This window comes from Citrus clementina, unplaced genomic scaffold (genome assembly GCF_000493195.1).
Source record: "Citrus clementina cultivar Clemenules unplaced genomic scaffold, Citrus_clementina_v1.0 scaffold_7, whole genome shotgun sequence".
Taxonomy (NCBI): Eukaryota; Viridiplantae; Streptophyta; class Magnoliopsida; order Sapindales; family Rutaceae; genus Citrus; species Citrus x clementina.
In genome coordinates this window covers 8,331,176-8,351,433 of record NW_006262075.1, presented here as the reverse complement: position 1 = coordinate 8,351,433, position 20,258 = coordinate 8,331,176, and the positions used below count along the sequence as shown (strand labels likewise).

The 20,258-nt window shown below is 35.1% G+C and overlaps 2 protein-coding genes across 4 annotated transcripts; both read right to left on the bottom strand.

The window, feature by feature from the left end:
- Positions 1-6,824: 6,824 nt before the first annotated feature.
- On the bottom strand, positions 6,825-11,694 carry LOC18035909 (hexokinase-1). The gene is made up of 9 exons (XM_006426804.2): positions 11,000-11,694; positions 9,687-9,837; positions 9,414-9,596; positions 8,943-9,017; positions 8,626-8,781; positions 8,368-8,466; positions 8,142-8,272; positions 7,749-7,830; positions 6,825-7,423 (listed from the first exon to the last, which is right to left on the bottom strand). Exons 1-9 carry the CDS (start codon positions 11,269-11,271, stop codon positions 7,082-7,084), a joined length of 1,491 nt encoding a protein of 496 aa, XP_006426867.1. The 5' UTR covers positions 11,272-11,694; the 3' UTR covers positions 6,825-7,081.
- Positions 11,695-12,290: 596 nt separating this feature from the next.
- Positions 12,291-18,038, bottom strand: LOC18035908 (nuclear poly(A) polymerase 4). Of its 3 annotated transcripts, none has more exons than XM_006426800.2 (12): positions 17,488-18,037; positions 17,325-17,402; positions 16,533-16,640; positions 16,273-16,335; positions 16,024-16,185; positions 15,119-15,232; positions 14,924-14,986; positions 14,515-14,844; positions 14,276-14,440; positions 13,378-14,163; positions 13,035-13,114; positions 12,291-12,929 (listed from the first exon to the last, which is right to left on the bottom strand). In XM_006426800.2, exons 1-12 carry the CDS (start codon positions 17,605-17,607, stop codon positions 12,905-12,907), a joined length of 2,094 nt encoding a protein of 697 aa, XP_006426863.1. In that variant the 5' UTR covers positions 17,608-18,037; the 3' UTR covers positions 12,291-12,904. The 3 variants fall into 3 exon arrangements, with proteins under 3 accessions (XP_006426863.1, XP_024035942.1, XP_024035941.1); XM_024180174.1 differs by having other exon boundaries at positions 12,291-12,932; positions 17,488-17,607; XM_024180173.1 differs by having other exon boundaries at positions 12,291-13,114; positions 17,488-18,038.
- Positions 18,039-20,258: the final 2,220 nt, after the last annotated feature.

Sequence of the window (20,258 nt, the reverse complement as noted above, 5' to 3'; positions counted from 1 at the left end):
GCACTGGCTCGTCATTGTCTCACACCATGTAAATTGGAGGGGTCGGAGCCTTGATACAACAATCTGGTGGGTTTGCAGGGCCCCCGATGGGATCTTATTGTAACTACGTATGGCAACGGGGCGGTTATTATGCAGGAATGCCAATACTTGTACTCGTAACCGTTTGATAGTGGACATTCTCGTCACCAATCCTTACCTATTGTGGGTTTGAATGTGTACGTGTTGGGGATTTTCTGTTAAAAAATATAGATATCCATCCCCTTCCCCTATCCCCTTTTAATTTAATGATTATTAAATTCAATTTTAATTAATCTATTATTAAATAGAAATGCTAATTCTATTTAAATAAAAAAATATAAAAATTGCAAAAATAGTTGGAACAATAATGTGACGAGATGGCTAATACAGTTTGGAATACAAAATCCTATTAGATTGTACGTAGAATACTTCTCAAATACATGACTAAATCGGGGGGGGGGGGGGGAAACTATAGGTTCCCAACAATATATCAGCTTCAGAACAATGAATTGATTGGAGAAGTAGCACTGGAAAAATAAAAAACCACAAACAAAGAATAAGAAGGAAATTTTCAATATTTATATGGAGAAATACCTGATGAAATATTTGATGATTGATGCCTGCCGATTGATGAATAATGTTAAGAATTTCAATTGATTTTTTCCCTTAAACTATAAAAATATGGACATCCAAGATGGAGGTTATTTTATTGATTTTGGAAAGAAATTCAGTCATAGTAATCAGACCATCTTTAGCTATTTTTCGGGTCAATATTGTAATGATCAGAAACGGCATCTTGAATTAAATCTTCTAAAGATAGTCTTTAAAATATCGAATTTGGGTACTCCTTAGGGTTTCAAAAACATTCACAATTAAAGACATTTTGGAAGTGGGGTTTTACTTTTGCTGCAAATTTCAGTACTGCCATTTTGCTGCTTTTGATTTGGTTTTTTGTTTTGCACTTAATTAGAAGATTTGGTTTATTTATATGGGTTGGAGAGTATTTAGCGCAACAATTTTATCACCAATTCACTCTTTTTTTGGAAATGTACTTTGGGTATAGTTGAACTTTAAAAGGAGTTCAGTTGTTCCACTTATTGTTGCATTTAGGGACTCTACAAAAAACACTGCTATGCTTTTGTTAAAACATACCACGTCCCTAAGTCTCAATAAAAAATTTTTATCCACGGAATTGGTTCAGAATTGTTGATAGGGAACACACGCGCGCGCACACACACACACACACATTGCTACTATTATACATCTTTACGCGAATCTATCCATGCAATTAAAAGAAGATTTCAACGTTGAAGTAATCAAAAACTATTAGTATTCTCATTGATTCTGGATAACTTTGAATTAAATGATGTACATGCTTGAGTTTGTACTATGCATCGAGTCAGCTCAAAACCTAATTTCTAAATGAATTACAATTGTTATTGTGATCTAAATCCTAGGAGGGAGATTGTGATGGTTCATATTGCTAGCTTGAGACAAATTATAATTTTGATTTTTTTTTAAACTAAGAAGATGCGTGTTTAATGAAAAATACTCGCGTGGAGTTTAATAGCAAATCCGTCAAAGATTTGTTATTAAATGTGAACTGTATACCATCTAAAAGATACAATGTTTGAGATGATTAGCATTACTTTAACTCGATATATATAAGAAAAAGAATAAAAAATTAAATTATACACCAAAATACAAAGGTCTTGCAACACTTTTTTGGGATGAACAAGAACTTTATACACATCAAAATGGGAAAATGGTTTGAATGCTTCACCTTTGAAAATGGGCGTACCAATAAATTGCTTAGTACTCCATCAACTACTCAAACAAGCTACTTCTTATATTTCAAAGCAAACCAAACGACGCTTAAATAGATTACCTTGATATTTTGAAGGGTGTGATCACCGGATCAAATATGCGAGTTGCATTTACTTGATAATAAGATCAAACTAAATGCCATTAACGAATTTATTACAAATAATGCAAAATAACAGTTTTATCCAACACCATAAAATGCTCCAAAAACCACAACTATATATATAAAAAATATCATCTTTCACTAAAAAAAAATTACAAACATAAATATGCATATAAATATACCCAAATAGGTCTCAAGCATCCTACAATGATTACAAATATTCTTTCATATAAATGATTTCCTTATGAAGACACCAAAATCTCAAAACAATATTAATTAGAATTTAATTAATGATAAAACTGAGACAAGCTTCTAATTAATGCAAAAACACAAAGTAGCTTAGCTCAACATACCCCTTTATCTTTTTGATCGGCTGCCTGGCAAAATCCTGTATGCCGTATATATATATATATAAAGTACACAAATACGTCAACGAATGGGTAGCCAAGCACGGCGGTGGCGCCTCCGGACTCGGTAGAGTTTTGGGATGAAAGAGGCAGCGTGAACGACCATTGAGTTAGAGCAAATTTGCATATATGTATATATGTCTTTGTATCATATCACTTTGTGAGAGTATGTTACTGTGCGCGATGCTTGTTGCTCGTATATCATGAAGCCATTATAAGGCATTTTGTAAGTGGGTTTGGTTTTGTAAGTGGGGTTTTGCTTCTACAACAATTTCACTTCTGCCATTTTAAATTTAATTATATTCGGTTTACGGTTTTTGCGAGATATTCTAAAATACATCCCAAGTGCTATACCTCAATTAATGTATATAAATCATGTATGCATTTATTTTAGAAAAATCACCGTATAGTTAATAGTTATATTTTAACTTAATTACATATAACATGCATACATTAATTAAGAGTAATACCTCTAGATACCCTAAAATTTCTAAAGTTTTGCATAGATTAATTAATTAGACCAACAAAAACATCTTTTTTTTCTCCTCTAATTGTAGAATCATTTAAATTCTTTTTATGTAGCCATTTAAACTTAAATTAAAGAAAAACATTCCGCAATCAAGCCAGCTGACATTTTATGCTGCGTATCAGCAAAATTTCATTTGTGTCCCTTTAGCTTTATAATTATTCATATAATAATAACATTTTTATTTTATTTTCAAGTATGTCCTGAGTTCTTATTAAAAAAAAGTATGTCTTGAATTCAACTACTACTACTTCTTCTTCTTTTTCAATTATAATTTAGAGACTTATTTTATAAAATAATTAAATTATATATTTATTGAATAAATTGAAATCATTATGGGGCCAAGATGTTATTATTGCTTTAACTTATTATAAAAAATATTATGGTTTGATCTAATTAAATTAACAATATGTCAACATATAATAATATCACTAATTTTAGAAATACAAAATGACATAGTAACAATTAACAATATTTCATAGTTTGTTTCTTTCATAATCATGTATACTTGTTCTTTTTTTTTCATTAAATCAAATTATTCAAGTATTTCACTTTTTCTGTCACTAAAGTAAAAATGAATTTATAGATAATCTTTTTAATGTACAATTTTAATGATTTATATTATAAAATTTTTGTTGCATTGTTATAGTTCTATTATTAGATATATGTGTTAAGAGTTTTGATGCTGCGTTACTTTACACACACACGTGCGCGCGACATCCACTCAAATATTTACAATAAATTTATAAATTAGTCCAGGGTAATAAATAGTTATAAGTCTGTCCTTGGTCTGCGTGTTTGTTTTATCATTATGTTGGCAAAACGGTTACTTGCCAAGTCGTTTAGATCTTTATGTTGATATAAATCTTGTGTGATGTATTTGTAAATATTTTAGGTAAACCACCTAATACAGTTGGATTAAAAAGTTATAAAAAAAAAAAAAAAGGTTGAAGATCTTCTTTAGAGAATATAGTGTTTTTCTATGAAAGAATATAACCTTAATATCATTCTTCATCAAATGAAGAAGTAGAAGAAAAAAGAAAGGACGGGGACGAAAATGGATAATATATCTTAATTTTGAATTTCAGACGATGCTCGATATACACACACTCAAGCATAATCACGTTGTGGCGGAATATATACAATAATGATGATAACTACAATGTAATTTTTGGGTACAAAAGGGGTCTTTTTTAAAGCAGATTTTTGTATAATTTTTTTAAATACATGCGTCATATTCCCAACTACTGGCTGTGGTAGCGACGGGGGAACTTTTTTTCTCAAATTTTCAACTGAGATTTCATTGAACTTTGAAAGAGCACTCTCCATGGCCTCCCCCCCACTAGTGTATGCATATAATTCTAATAGGGAACCCTCCTTTGGTCAATGTAACAATGAATAATATGTCAAGGTCAAGCGTCTCCCCTTGTGCATATCTCTTTCTTTAAATTAAAGTGTAAGCGGTATTCTACTTGTGTCTTCATTCTTCAAATACAAAATCATTTCAAGTGTTTTGCTTCTCAATTGAACTGCAGATTTTCATTTTGCACTGACCAGTCTGCGCCAAATAGATTTATAATATATTTACTCTGTACATTGTCAAAGTTTAAAGCTGTTGTGATTACTGAAGTCGCACAAAAAAGAATTATTCCAAAATAAAGAAAGCAAATGCAAAAAAACATGGAAAGTGAAATTAATTTGAAATTTTTTTTTGCATTGTACTGATTTTCATCATAGGAATAAGTAATTAATTTGAGCTGGAAAGAGCAATTGTAAACCAAAGCATAGACTTAAATAACAATATTCTCTTGTTATATGAGCTTAGCAATAAAATCACCAAATTCCGCTATCCTTCTACATTGAAAACACAAGAAGATAACACTTTCCATTTATCTAGCGCAGCTGTTATCTTTTTCGATATCAAATCTCCAAGGCCATCAATCTTCTTCCTCAAACATAAACATTTATAATTAAGTCGAATTAAACTCTTCTTCTTTGGTAATCATCTCTGAAGGTTCTTAAGCCTTTGATTGTCCGAATTCCAACTATTAGAGAAGAAACAAATAGTGAATTGCACCTGTTTGCCTTGTAAGTTCTAAAGTTGACCCATTACTCTTGACGATTTTTACAAATTGGATTTGAACGTGTAATTACAAAAGGTATTCTGACGCTCGAGTTGGTATTTATGTTGGGAGAATATTTGGATTTAGATTTCTCTTGACTTTTTTGTGAATTACCCAAACGATCATTTCTCGATCCTTTTGGCTTTATTTATAGACCGATAAACGCAAAATTGAAGAGAGATTTCGTTCTGAATCTCAGTCTCCACTATCATTTCATTTGCTTGATTTTATAGTATTAGAATTGATAATTTTTTTTTTCTGTTTATTAATTCCCATCACGTGGTTTAGTTAGTAGTCACATATTGCTTACTGTTATTATTTCTATATTTGATTGTAAATTATCTCCTGATTTTAGTATATGTTACCATGTGGCTATTGATTTCGAGTCTATGATTAAAATAAGCTACATCCATATTAATCTCTAATCCGAGATCAATAAAAGCCACATCCATATTGATCTCTAATCCGGGATCAGTAAAAACCATTGATAACTTCTTGCTCGACAAGTGGTGTGGTGTAACTGATTCTATTTTCTGGCACTTATAATCTCAACTTCAATTTTCTTTGTGCAGCATTGAGCAGTTTCTCGTCCTCCTCCACTAACAACCTCATCCTTGTATAAGATCTGAAAATAGAACTTCTGGAAGGCACGTCCAATAGTCTATAGTCATCTTGTCTACATGAGGCGACATCCACAGCAAACCATCCACAACTTGTGCAGCCGCAAAGTTCTTGAATGGAATACTTATTGAAAAGTTCAAATGCTTCACGCCAGATAATGGGGGAGGTAAAATTTGCCTCAGTTCTTTCGGAACTATAACACACTGACCGGTGTCGCTTTGCAAATTCAACACTTTCGAGGATTGGAGGAACTTTGTAATAAAGCTCAGTGAACTTGGCATACGGCATACCATTGCGGGTTAAAATTACTGGTGTAGTAGAAATTTGGTGCCAAAGACACTCATGCGCTACACTAGTCATACTTTTACACCACCATATACATAGTTAGATCCTTACGACATGTCGGTCGCTGTTATACTTCTACGGGTAACGTCCCTATAATTGAAAGTTGTGCGACTAGCCACTTATACTTTTATGCCAACCGTAAGGTTTTAGATGAAGTCCATATTAAATAAAAATTAGATTAAAAAAGATGGGAAAATTTTTTTTTTCTTAGAAAATTAGAATATAATGTTTCTTCAGTGAAAAAATATATAATCTTAATCATCATTCTTAACTTCTAATTCTAATCAAAGAAAGAGCAAGTGAATGCACAATGTCTTTCAAATACAAACGATGCTCGATATACGTACATACAGTAATGTTGATGACTACTATGTAATTTTTGGGTACTTTTTCAGTTGATTACTTGTCATATTTCCAACTACTGACACTCGTGGTGACACGGAAACCATTTTTCTCAAAATTTCAACTGAAATTTCAGAGCACTCAAAAATCAATATGGCCAGCGGCCATTCCCCACTTGACCTTATTCTGTATATCATCAGATTACCAGTGTATATTTGTATAATTCATCTACTGGAGAGCTCTCCTGTGGTCAAACCAACAATCAGTAATATGTCAAGCATCAGTCCCTTCAGTGATATTTTGCTTATTATGCAGATCTCTTGTCATTTTCATTTTCCCACTAACCAAGTCCGCACCAAACAGTGTGATAATATATTTCTTCAATATTTGTCAAAGTTTAATGCTACAGTGACTATTGGATTTGCACAAAAGGGAATATTCCATAATATGGTAAACATAACAGATCGCATGTGGCAAAGCAAAACTTGAAATTTTTCCATTTTATTGATTCCATCATAAGAATTAAGTAATGAGAGCATGAAGACAAGTTGCAGGCCAATTAAAGAAAAAACATGGTTGTTTTCAGGTCCTGCATTTCAAAGGTTTAATCCACATGTTTTCTGCTGGCAATGATTCAACAATTCATGGCAACAATCTCTCCTGTACTATATAAAATTGAGAACCAAAGCACAAAAAATGAAAAATGTGCTCAATACGAGTAGAAGAGGTGGAAATTTCAACGAATTGGCTGAAATGTTGGCGATTTTTGGTACTACTCATCTTGAAGATACTTGGAGTGTGAGGCAGCAAGAAGGGCAGCTCCAATGCCCGAGCCATCATTGGAGTGCTCAATGACAATGTTTTTGAATAATTCCTCACCCAGCAATTCTTCCAGGGTATTCTCCAAACATTTGCTATATTCAGCATAGTGCTCATACAATCCACCATCCATGGCTATCACTGTCTTTTGTTTGTCCCCATCCTTTGCTGCGTCTCTTCCCATCTTCTTCAGTACACCCAAAATCCCGGCAGCTGCAAGACGGGCACCACGTGTGGCAACAATGTTGCAAAGCTCAACTATTGTTTTTCTCATTGATAGGGAGGTACTAGATATCTGCAAACATAATGAAACAGAAACATAAACATCAGTGTGCACATAGAGATACCAAAGCAGGATGTCCAAATGCAAACTTAGATCTTATCCACATCTTCCCAATATGAATAAGACCAATTTCTGATCACTTATAAAGGTCACATTGGAAATCTGTTTTAAACAAAAAGTCCGACAATAAAATTATAAAGCCTCAGGCCAGTGAAGCCTAGGAGTTTCCCACAGCTACTGAACTGTCTATATACATCAATCAAAGTAGACCCAAGAATAGAGAAGCTGGGATATCAAAACTGAGATATCTGCACCAGTATATAAGATCAGAAAGTACCTCCAAAATATCCTTTAACTTGGTCTCTACCACTTTGAGATCTGAGGACGTGTCGTGATGCATAGCTGACATGTCGGGTGTCCTGCAGATTAACCCACAGTGTAACCATCCCAGATTCTATTCTTTTATATCATTACATGAATGCAAGTTCAATCATAAGGTAATGAAAACTAAAGGAAACAAACAGTAGGTTCAAAGTTTGGGAGGACAGGAAGTAGGTCATAAACTGAGTGGTTACCGTGGAGCAATTACTGTAATCAGTAATAGATTGAAGAAGATCAGAAAGGTAATGTGAACCTTTGCAAACTGCCAGACTTATAGCCCAGGCAGTGTTACTAAAATTAATTCCTCAGACAAATCAATGGTAACACGAGTACAGCCTCAGGGAATTACCTCAATGCAAAAGGAACTTCGAGTTTAGGTGGAACAGTATCACCAAAAAATGCAGCTTCTTGAGCCATCCTTAATAAAACTCTGCGTACAATCTCCCCCAAGTACATACCAGAAATCATTTTCTCAAAAATCTGTGACAAACAACAAAGAATCTGAAATGATGCACCATGTTTTCTAGACAAACAAAAACAAAGATTTGTGGCATACAAATATTTACAGTAGTTACCTGTTCACCCGGGTTCAAACTCTCAGCATCCAATGCATTATCATACTCTGATAGTGAGAGATGTGATGACCTAAAGTCACCCCACTCCATGTTTATAACCTGCAATCAGACATTGAAAGCACCCTCAGATATTTAATTTCACCTTTTCATTTTCATTTTCATTTTGATATTTCGACCCTACAGAAATTTTTGTTCACTGCTTATTGCTAGATAACAGAAAGGAAAACATATTTTACTGTAGAAAAAGAAATTGCTAACCATCTCTCCAGACTTGGATGGCACACCATGCCATTTTGGTATTGCTTGTGCACGCTCCACATATGCAGCATTTGAACCAGTACCTAGGATCACGGCAGCAACAACATCCTTGTTGGTGTATCTACCCCCGGCTAATGTTCCGACCGTATCATTGACCTAGTATCCAGTTTGCGAATTGAACAAAAATTGGAAAAAAAGAATTGTAAACTGGGGAACAATACACTCTTATGTTACATCTGAACATCAGATACCGGCAATCCTTGTGAATTAGAACGAGGAATCTTCAAGGGAAATTTACAAGGAAATTAACTACTTACAAGAGCTGACACACTCATATCAAGCCCTTGTTTTGCCATAGCTCTTGACAATTCTTCCACCACATCTCGGCCAACCTATTAATCCAACAGCAAAGAGGAATAAGGAAAGAAAATGTGTGACTTATGCTGCTACCATTATCTGATCTGAGAAAGAGAGCATAATGAAAACCGGGGGGATGGAACGGATTTTCCTAACAATTACAACTGTCCTAAGATGATTTATAAGCAAAATTATATGAAGATCTGTCAACATCAATCGGATGCCAACAAGGACATGCGATAAAGATAAATGGATTGTGCAGGGTTGTATAAGGATGAGAACAAATTTAAAAAGAAGTGTTATTTCCCCAAAAAAAAAGTTCAAATGGATAAATATTTCACTCTTATAAGTGCAGATATTTACTTAAGGCTAAATCAAGAGAAAAAATCAATACAAAATATATCTATGGATCCTAGGAAATTAGGACTAACCAGTTCATCTATAGAGAAGCCTTTTGTCCACCTAACAAGGGTCCCGGTATTAATGGATGTTTGCATTACAGGAAAAGAGAAGGTAAACCCTAGCTCCCTCTGCCTACCAGGAGATAGTTTAAACTCTTCACTTTCTTGACTAACAAACTTTCCAAGTTCTGCTGCGATGTAGTCAAAAAGAGCCTGAAATCACATTCATTATTTAGAGTTGAAAAAACTTAATAAAGCAGCTTACATTATGCTGTAAATAAGGTTGAAGGACTCAACGCTTACATCTGAAGTTCCAGTCATCAAATGTGGAGGAATTGACACCTCTGCAAATTCTTGATTAATGAGACCAACACCCTTGCCTCCCAAGTGCACCCTCAGAACACGGAAATTGGTTCCGCCTAGGTCCAGTGCATAGTAAGTACCCTTCTCATCACTGCAACATGAAGAACAAAAGAGAAGGCTAACTCAACTAAATGTTTCTTATTGCGTATTTTGAATGTAAGAAAGATTAAATAAAAAAATAACGAAAGAAGCTTGCCAATCACTAGGTAGCAAGAAGTACTGGTTAAGAAGTTGCAGATTGAAGAAGTGAAAGTAAGAGTATTAAAGGATGGAATTTATTACTACTCCAAAGGAAAACCTCGATGCCTCAAATCACTTCAACTCGGCATGCAATGCAGAGAGAGAGATAGATGTAACTTGTTGGGCATGAATTACCAAATTTCTAAATCTTTCATCTGGAGGCACATGCAAATGAGATGAAGAGATGTTGTTTAGAAAGAATAATTTACATTATTTGCACGTATGCATGTTAGAGTAAGCAGTGATTTTACTCATCTATTCTGTTCACTACAGAAAGCTCCATTGAATGGGGCAATAGAGTGCCCAAATTCAAAGACCATACACAAACAGAATTGGAAGAAGGAAAAACAAAGGCTCTTCAGGAGATTTACATGTGCAATCCATTCATAACTAAGAAAAAATAAGAATTAATGAAACATGAAGGAAATGAACAAGATGTATCCCATGCATTTCATAAACGCCATAATGAATTCAAGAAGAATTCACAGGATTCAAGTACCAAAATCTCAAACACAATAACTGGAAAGGCCTTCATGAGCAGTTGGGAACAAAACCATCACCCTTTCAATAACCATCAATAATGTTTTAAAATTGTTTCCGGCCGTTAAGATAAATCACATCTATGAAATAATGTATCAATCTATAACCTTATAAACAATGTATCAACCAATGATGTTTAAAATACTTTCTGGCCATCAAGATACATCACATCTATGAAATAATGCGTCAATCCATAACTTTGACTGGAAAACAATGTATCAATAACATGCACACAGGACAAACAAACGTTCATCATATTCCAACATGTTTTAAACAATAAATCAAAATCATAAATGCAACGCACAAAATGTAAAGCCCCAATTTAACAAATGAAAGCAGATCAAATATACATTCATTTCACATATATGTATATCGAATCATCAAGATACACGCATATCATATGAAAAAATGAAAGACAAATGTATCAATATATTGCCACCAAAATATACATAAGAAAGAATGAACTAGAATACCCAGTAGGGAGATTGTCCACATAGCTGATGATCATTTTGAGCTTGCTGCCACCTTCTGATGCAAGCCCTGCATGCATCTCAACAGTCATAGCATCAGCCACTTGCTTCAGCTTTGCAGCAGGTGTCCGACACTTCTCCTCGAACTCCTTCATTATCCCATTTGCCTTACCGCACTTCCCGCCTCTCTTAACCCTCCGACAGACCACCACAGCCGCCGCCACCCCGGCTGCCAATGCCGCACAACACACAACCACCACCGTCACCCTTCCCATTGTTTTTCAGCACCAGAAGTGAATCCTTGTCAACCCCAGAAAGAGAAAACGCCCCAAAGGCCTATAAAGGTGAAGTCTTTTTTTTTTTTTTTTTTTGAATCTTGATCACAACTCGTGATGATGATACATTGTTGGAACGAGTAAAGATTTGATTTCTATTGATTTAAGAGTTATTAATGGTAACAGATTTTCAGATATGGGAAGTTCTTGATTTCGAGAAAGAGGACTAATTCAAGATTTGGAGAGTGATTCGGCATACATTTAAGGAACGAAAACAGCAATTCTCGGAATCATTACAAGTGCTTGGCTCTGTTCTGTTTGTGTTTTATATAAGCAGCTTCTATACTCAATGCTGTGTGTCAATGTTACTGAAGTGCACGACGCTTTTATACTACACGTGTCCTTAAAGTGCTTTCTGTTCTTTTCTACCGTTCTCCATCTTTAACGGAATAATCTTAATTTATCTACAATAATAATAATAATCAATCCAATCTAGATGATTTAAATTGGGTACAAAACAGTTTCTTGAATGTCAAGGAATAACAAATAGCTGTTTGATCCGCATAAAATTGAACAATCCTATTTTAATTAGACAGTGAAGATTAGATAAAATTGGGTAGGATAAGGAATAAAAAATATCGGACACCTAGGAATATTTCTTTTTATCTTTACTTTTTTTTTTTAAATCTTTATCTTTAAAAGATGCTGCTTGAATGGTCACATTCCAATTACTGTGCAGAACCGAATCATACAAAAGACATTACATTATCTCTTTTGAAGACAATGAGAAAGTTGTAATGAAATTAACCCCCATCAAACATACCCATCAAACATAAACCGGTTTGGGAAGTTTAAACTATTTGAGGGAGACGGTGAACTAACTTCACAAAACTTATTTCTTCGAAAACGGTTTGATTTTGGTCAGTTGTGCAATTACCACTTTCAGTTGATGGTTAGCGATTCTATCATAATTTGAAAACCAGCCCCAAGTCACACAAGAACAAAATAAGGCATAACAATCGAGAGGGAGGGAGAGAGTTCCAGTATAAATTTATTACATTACATCACAAAAGTATACACAAGCTGTGTAGATTTTACGCGCACACTAGCCCTCATACCAGAAACCTTCTAAAAGTATACACAAGTTGCACAATGATAAAAAGTCATAATACCCGAACCCCTAAACTTGCCACACAACACAGCCAACCTCCATCTATCAACAGACAGCAAAGCGTAATAGGATAAATTGATGGATCATCATAACCAGAAAAAGAAAAAATATAAACCTATAGAACTATCACTGTCTGCCAAACTTTCAGATCTTGGAATCACAAGAGCTCACAGCTTCAGCACAAAAGATGGCAACTGTACAGAGAAGAACAAGGCCAAGCTACACTCCATAACTCCACTCAGAGACCATGACTATTATTAGGTTTCCGCTCATGAGGACATGCATGAGTGATGGGCATATGCCTGAAGAAAAAACAAAAGAAAATGAAAGCCAGCAATTAAAATAATACTTACCCGAACTGCTGGCTTTCTGTCTCTCCTCTGAGCCAACACGGCTGGCTTTTTCCATAATTTGATTTCCATTAAAACTTTTCTGTAATTGGATCCATTAATTTTTAAGCTCTCATGCCGTTGAAGTCAAACTCAACCTGCTATAAAAATGGCCAAACAACCAACAAAATGAGCAGTATAAAGTAAAATGTGCACAGAGAATAAAACATAAACACAATCTAAAAATAATGAAAAGCACATGCCTCATCACTGGTTTCTGCACAACAGTTTCTGAGTCAATTCCACTAGTGGACTGAAGTACGCTTCCAAGCCCGGCATTCGGCTTCACAATGAAAAGAAAGGAAGAAAATCATAGAGATTAGGTAGATTGGTCAGTGCCTGTTAAGCAAATGATACCCAAGACAAATAAACTTTCTTTCCAAGTCCAATCTTTCTTTAGGCCTTTTCTTTGTAGTTGATAATACAATCTACATGTCAGACTAAGGTTAGATCTTGGCACATTAACATGCATGTTAATGGAAAAAACAAATGCCAATGAAATTAAAACCAAAAAATAGAGTCAGTCAAGGAACTTAAATTCAAAACCTCTAACTCTTCATGCACTCTGTCTTGAAATGCTCCATTGCCATCCAGATGCCTGTTCTCCAAAAGCGATTGTGAATCTGCATCACAACAATCACTTTGAGAAGACACCGGGTTGTTACTCCCTTCAACGCTACCATTGTTTCCCTCACTGCTACCTGCTACTGATTCATTGCCAACATCCTCGCAAGAACCAACCTCACTTGTAACAGATGTGATAACACTGGAATTTGACACATCCCCACCCTCAGCAATCTCCTGATTCAAAACCCTTTTATCCGGGATGACTGGTTCTACATTGGACCCAGTCCCAGATCTCACACTACTTGGAGCCAAATGTTCCGGAGAAAGAGAATCCTGTTTCTGAGGGCTAATAGATTGTCGTTTCTCTGGCCCATCTTGATCCACAGATTCAGGATCTTTTTTCCTCTTGAGACCAGAACCAGTCTGATATTCATTACCATTTTCACTAGACCGTTGCTGGGATGCAAGTCTTGGATGCCGAGTCCGTTTATAACCTTCTGGAAAAACATAAGGAGGTATCTGCTTTCTACGAATATGAGAAACACAGATTTCCATCCCTGGCTTCCAAAACATATACATATTTATTGAAAGCTTAAATTCTTCGACCGAACCACGTATATCAAACTGCTGACCTTCCTGAACTACCTCCCCCGGCTTCCTTTGTAAACCCATAAAAAAGGCGCAATGGGCACATGGCTTGGAGGTATCTACATACTCATGAGGATAGGGATGGCATTGCAACTTCCCGTACGTATCACGCTCAATCTGCAAATATTGGAAGATATGATTAAGTATAAAACACCGAAGGGCTCATTTCTCATATTTCAACATAAATCACAATCTTCCATAAAACAAATCTAATAACAAGAAATATTACCATTAGAGTGAGTTGCCTTAACCGAGATTCTACCCAACCCTTCCAAGCAAGCAAGTCATCAGCATTTGCTGCAACTATGTCAACCTGCAGATAGTTCCTGTAGCTTTCAAAAAACAAGTATGGCTCAAATAGAGCACTCCACTGAGCTTTATTCAGCTCCACTTCCTGGTTTTAAAATAAAGGACAGATTCAGTAACCAAAAACAGAGCATGAGAAATCAAAAATCTCAATTTTCTTACCTCACAAATTGTGTTACCATATTGGAACTGATCCACCATAACACGTAGGGTGCTTGTTGATACGTTATAGCTAGAATTCATGCATGGATAAGCTGGTGTGATAATTGGCATGTGATGAGTTTTATCACGACGATTTTTACGCGGATCCCAAACAGAAAACCCAAGTTCAGCCTCCTCAATTGTGCATAGCATAACTGGGTTAGGCCAGCGCCACATTGTGTAAACCCTAAAAAACCGGGAAACAAGCATACTGGGAACTGCATTTGGGTAAAGCTGGCAAACTCGAGCCACAAGAAGTGCCCAGTTCACGCCACCAAGAAATCCAGTTACCTAAACATTGTGGAGAAAATCTAATAAAACTGAGATGCCAAATATTTCACTCAAAAAAAGCATGACAATAATTACTCACATTAGAATAAACTCCGCGTCTTTTCGCCCAAAACTTTAAACATCTGAGCGTTGTGCAAAAATGCTACAGTACATAGAAACCATTAGACTAAGGAAGACTTGCAAGATATAAATAATAAAGCAAAGTGTTAAACAAGGTCCATGGAATCCAGTAAAGCAGTCAAAAATATGAATAACTCAATATGAAGAAAATCACCTCAACATTTGGAACAAGCTTCAGTATTTGATCTGCAACTCGGCAGCCATTAAGACTCCGACCAGCAGGTTCGTCAACGTCATACAATACAGACATATCAGAGATGTCCAAATCCTGTCAGAAGTGAGCAAAAACATAATGAAACCTTTGCCAACAGTTCCTAAAGGGAAAAACAGTAAGAGAGGTCAAGCTTCCTTTAGAATCCCATTCCATGAACTACATTACTTGCAGATGACAAAGCGCAGAGGACATTCCAGCTGAATTGAGAAAGCAATAAACATCATAATAAGTATATGTATATTTGGAACCTCTGTCTTCCACATCTCTTTCCTCCCTTATCATTTTACTAAGGAAAGAACACATTTTGAATTCAGTGATCTCTCCAAGCATGAAGAAATGGCTCATTGCAGCAATAGTCATCCACTAATACAAATAGCATCCATCACAAGAACAAAAGAAGCACACTGTTTTATCAGTGAATATAATTTCGTTCACACACAAAGACAATCATATCAAATGGAACCATAGCAATAAATTAATATCATAGGGAAAATTAAGGGGTAGCGAGTCAAACATTATTTCTATAACCTCTAACCAAAATGCACCAGATCATCATCCAGCATAAATTCATTACTGTTTACAAAGACCAAGGTTAAAAATGAGCAGAAAGTGTAAATTCGTATCCTTATCCAGCATAAACTCATTTCTCTTTTCAAAGATTGAGGTTAAGAATGAGTAGCAAGTGGTATACTTTTGTATAGCACTAAAAGCTCATCTTTTTTGATTGCTTAGCGGACAACTGGTGCACTCTCTATTTTGATTTTCACCATTAATACACTTTTGAGTTTCATATTAAAAAAATAAAAAATAAAAAAGAATGAGCAGACAGTGTAATTCATACTTACTTCTCGAACAACCAACCGAGATATACTTGCATACAGAAGATCAATTGATAGTCCATCAAACTTAAATTTCATCACAGGAACATGAGCATCCAGAACAGGCTGCAGTTCTGTAACTTCTTCCATTTCTGCCAGGATGTTATGCAAAATAAAAAAGAAGTCCTCCTGGTATAGAAGCATAAGCATTAGTACCTAATTGTGAACAGCTTGGTGAATCCTATTGACTAAGTATATCATAAATTCAATGTTTACCTCCCGACTAACATAGGACGGTCCAACACATAATGCATCTATGTCAGCACCAGGGCCATGTACCTATCAAAATCAAGAATAAGATGTATCTTCAAATAGTCAAAGATTAGCAAGGAATCAATAGGCCAAAATATGAAAAACTGGAAGTAAAACAAAACAAGTTAAAAAGTAACAAGCTAGCAAGCATAAGAAGGTGAAAAAGTGTTTCTCCCCAAAACAAGATGTTGCTGGACCATAGAGTAGCAACAAAGAAAACATACACCAAGCCGGTAAGATCCAAAAGTAAAGATTAGAGCATTAGCATCCTCCACCATTTGATCAGAGTATCCCCTCAACCGAGTCAGTTGCTTCACCCAATCTTTAGCAATCTGACAGCATGAAGAATAAGATATTCTCAGCACAAGGAAAGGAAATATAATACAGCTAACCCAGTAAGAAGACGAATAGATTAGAAACTTGCAATCGCATGCCAAAGTATGGTGTCAGAAAAATCAAAATGAAATGATCTGCAAAAAAGATTCAAAAAGAATTCAACTAGACATACTAAATTTTCACCTCATACATACCATCTACTGGCACTATTGGATAAAAACATAAAATCACTGTATGGAAACAAAATAAGAATCAGAGAACTCTGCCACCAAGCAGGGGAAAAAAAAAGTTCCCCAAATCTACATATCATGTCCTAAAAGGCCAAAAAGTTCCCAAAACATAATGAATTATCTGCACATAAAGGCTAAATGACAATCTAGATTTGAAATTAAATAACCCAGAGGAATGCTATACTTGCCTGTGACTAGCACTACGACTCTTAAACTAAAATAATGAAAGCCAATTATCATTGCCACCTTGAATCAATTCTTCTAATTTTCTAGTTCATCACTAAATTCTCTAACAAAATAAAATCTCTAAGATCACCAATGCAACTCAAACAAGCTCAATTCATAGCCAAATTACAAAATGAAGAATAAACCAACTGATCGCAAAAATATCACAACATGGCCATCCCCGGGTTTAAAATTACTAATAATTTTTTTTAAAAAACTTCTTGCCTGTCTAATTCGACCCAGAACCTGTTCTCTCTTCTCATCTTCTTCTTTGCTTTCATAAAGCCCAGCTTCAACCAAAAACTTCAACACCAAAGGAAACCGAAATTAGGGTTTCCGATAGAAAGAGGGAAAAAAAAAGTAATTATAACCAAAGATAAAACAAAACCTTTTCTAATTCACGGTTTCTTTGAATATCAGCCTCCGTGGGTCCCGCCATTGATATTGGCTTCGTCACTCCGTACTGCTTAGGCGGCGGAGGCGAACTCATTCTCTCCGAACTCGACATCAAAACAGTGAAATCCCCCGCGAAAGAGAACCCTAATTTGAATTTTTTTTCCGTTTGTTTTTCTTTTTTTTTTTTAACAAAAATAATAGATGAAATCGAACAACCCAATCACGCAAATCCCAGAATAAACGCAAGAAAATTCAAAAAATCCTACACGAGAATTTAAGTCAATGATTTCAGATCTAATTGCGATGGAACCCCAAAAAAAATAAAAATTTGAAAGAAAAAAGAAAATAAAGAAAAGAGAGAGCTTTAGAGAGAGAAAGAGAGTTTTAGAGAGAGAGAGAGAGACGGAGGGCTGCGGGTGTGGGAATTGGGATGATCTTTCTAATTTGGATATTTTAATCGGGGCAACGGTGCTTTTTTATAATATCTAATGCGTTTCTCTAATTTAATTTTTGTTTCTTTTGTTTTTTGCTTTTTTTTGTTTTTTCTCTTTTTGTTTGCGCAAATTGTTTTTCGCTTTTCTGTTTGGGATTTGGATTTGTTTCGGAGAGTGGAATATTATTTAGGGGGCCGTAGCCTGTAAGGAAATCGGCCGCATTATTGGATATTCTGCTGGCTCTCCGCGCCCGATTACACGTGGCACCTTAGGGAGGGGAGATGTCTTAGAAGCTTCATCGACGCCGTTTCGGGATGCAGTCAACGTTTGCGGAAGAAGACTCCCCTCCCCTCAACAACCTGATTCATATTCTTTAGACCCAATCTCATTATTTAATTGCTTCCAAATCCTCCCTGATAATTGATAAAACAAGATTCTCAGCTGCTTGATTTTACATAAAATAAATCATTAATTTTTTTAATAAAAATAGTCATACATTTTAGCTTTTTTTTAGATAGATTTTTCCAAAAACATATTAAATAAATAATGTTAGGCATCTTAAAATTTAAATTTAAATTTGAATCCTAACTAATACAACAATAATTAAATAATTTTGTAAATTATGAAATTCGTCATCCGTAAATAATAAAGATTTTTTTTAACATACACAAAAAATCTATAAATGACATCTTTTTTTATTTCTCGCTAATGACACAACAATACTTATAGCAAAAGCACTTGACAAATGGCAAATGGTAAGTGGCCAAATAATGTCGATACAACGAATTTTGAAATACACAAGTCACACGGCTCAAGACTAACATTATCAAGACTCTACCAATGGGCCTTTGGTCTAGTGGGAGAGCCCTTACACTTAGAATAATGAGTGCAAGGGTTCGAGCCTCCATAAAAGTATTTATGGGGCTTATTTACAATCCTTCCTTAATTATCACATAACTGAGTGGAGCCAGTCTATTCCTCATGAAATGTGAGTAGAGTTGACAGCCCTCGAATATTTGAGAGGGTTTGAAGAATTTGGGCAGCGCTTCAGAGGAGTACATGCCACGATGAAGGTCCTAATTGTAGAATCTGTGTGTAAATATTAATTGTAATACCTAGAGTCCTGTATAAACAGTATTCAAAAAAAAAAAAACATTATCAAGACTCTCACTCATAACCGTCATAACCGTCATCAACGAGTGCGAACTACAGGAAACTAAAAAAAAATATCCTACGTCAATAATTAAGCTCAAACGAATTGCTTTATAAAATCAATTATGATTACGAAGTAACATTAATTCAATTTCTACAGCTTTAAAATTCTATACAAAAGCTTATTAAAATCGTAGCATGTATTCATTTGTTCATATAGTTGACGAGTTAATTGTACAAGTTGTTTGAAAACATGACAAGTTAAACTTCGGCAGGTTCTGTCAACTAGAGGCCCAAGCAATGAAGTCTTAACAGGCCATTAAGACCCAAAAGGAAGCCCACTTTCAGCAGATTTTATGTCGCAACATTGATAATTGGTAGGCAATTTATTTAAAAGTTATGAGTTATCATATCATGATGAGATAACACAATCAGATTGTGTGAAATGTGTTCTGAATTTCTAATTGTCAAAGTGTCACCATATCTAGATGGTGTCTTTTGTTTATATTTTTTTGTGGCGGAAAGATTTTGACCCTCATGACCCATCTTTGCAAACCCCTGCTCAAGTGTGAGTCCCTAGTAGCTTCGAATACAATGGTTGAATTCTAAAAGCATGATCATTAAATTACAATTTTACTGCAGTCGTATCTATTGTGAAGGTAATACCATCACAGATCCATTGGGAATTAGTCGTTCCTCTTTATATTTAGTGGGATGAACTACATGCTACTTTATTTAGAAATCTTAATGAAAACTTCCTAAAGTATTATCTTTCGGAATAAATTTGTAATCTTATTTCTTCCTCCTCTTTTTTCTTTTCATAAAATTTCTCTACATTCGCAAGGGAATAAAAAAAATACTATATCTAAAAAGTCATATGAAAGGAAATACATTGGTTACATGAATGTCTTGTACCGCCCCTAACGATTTTGCCAATAAGCATTTCTTTTTTCTTCTATCCTAATCTTTCTTAAATTGTTCACACTGTTAATTTTATTTGCCCAGAGATTTTGGGGGTGCATTTTGTTGAAAGAATGGAAAAGAAAGGGGAATAAAAAGAAAATGGAAAAGCCATTGAGGCCTTAGCTCTGGTGGTGGGCTATTCCTCTGTTTATAAAGCTGAGAGAGTCCTCAATATGTCCTCCCACAAATATGGATACGGGTATACATCTCCCCA

Bases quoted from the DNA above. Each gene is read 5' to 3' on its own strand.
- LOC18035909 (XM_006426804.2), bottom strand. From the start codon at position 11,271: ATGGGAAGGGTGACGGTGGTGGTTGTGTGTTGTGCGGCATTGGCAGCC. The intron at 8,782-8,942 runs GTAAGTAGTTAA...ACTGGATACTAG, and splicing joins ATATGAGTGTGTCAGCTCTT to GTCAATGATACGGTCGGAAC. The intron at 8,467-8,625 runs GTTAGCAATTTC...GTCTGATTGCAG, and splicing joins CATCCAAGTCTGGAGAGATG to GTTATAAACATGGAGTGGGG.
- LOC18035908 (XM_024180173.1), bottom strand. From the start codon at position 17,607: ATGTCGAGTTCGGAGAGAATGAGTTCGCCTCCGCCGCCTAAGCAGTAC. The intron at 14,987-15,118 runs GTGATTTTCTTC...TATGTACTGTAG, and splicing joins AGCTTGTTCCAAATGTTGAG to CATTTTTGCACAACGCTCAG. The intron at 14,845-14,923 runs GTGAGTAATTAT...CACAATGTTTAG, and splicing joins GACGCGGAGTTTATTCTAAT to GTAACTGGATTTCTTGGTGG.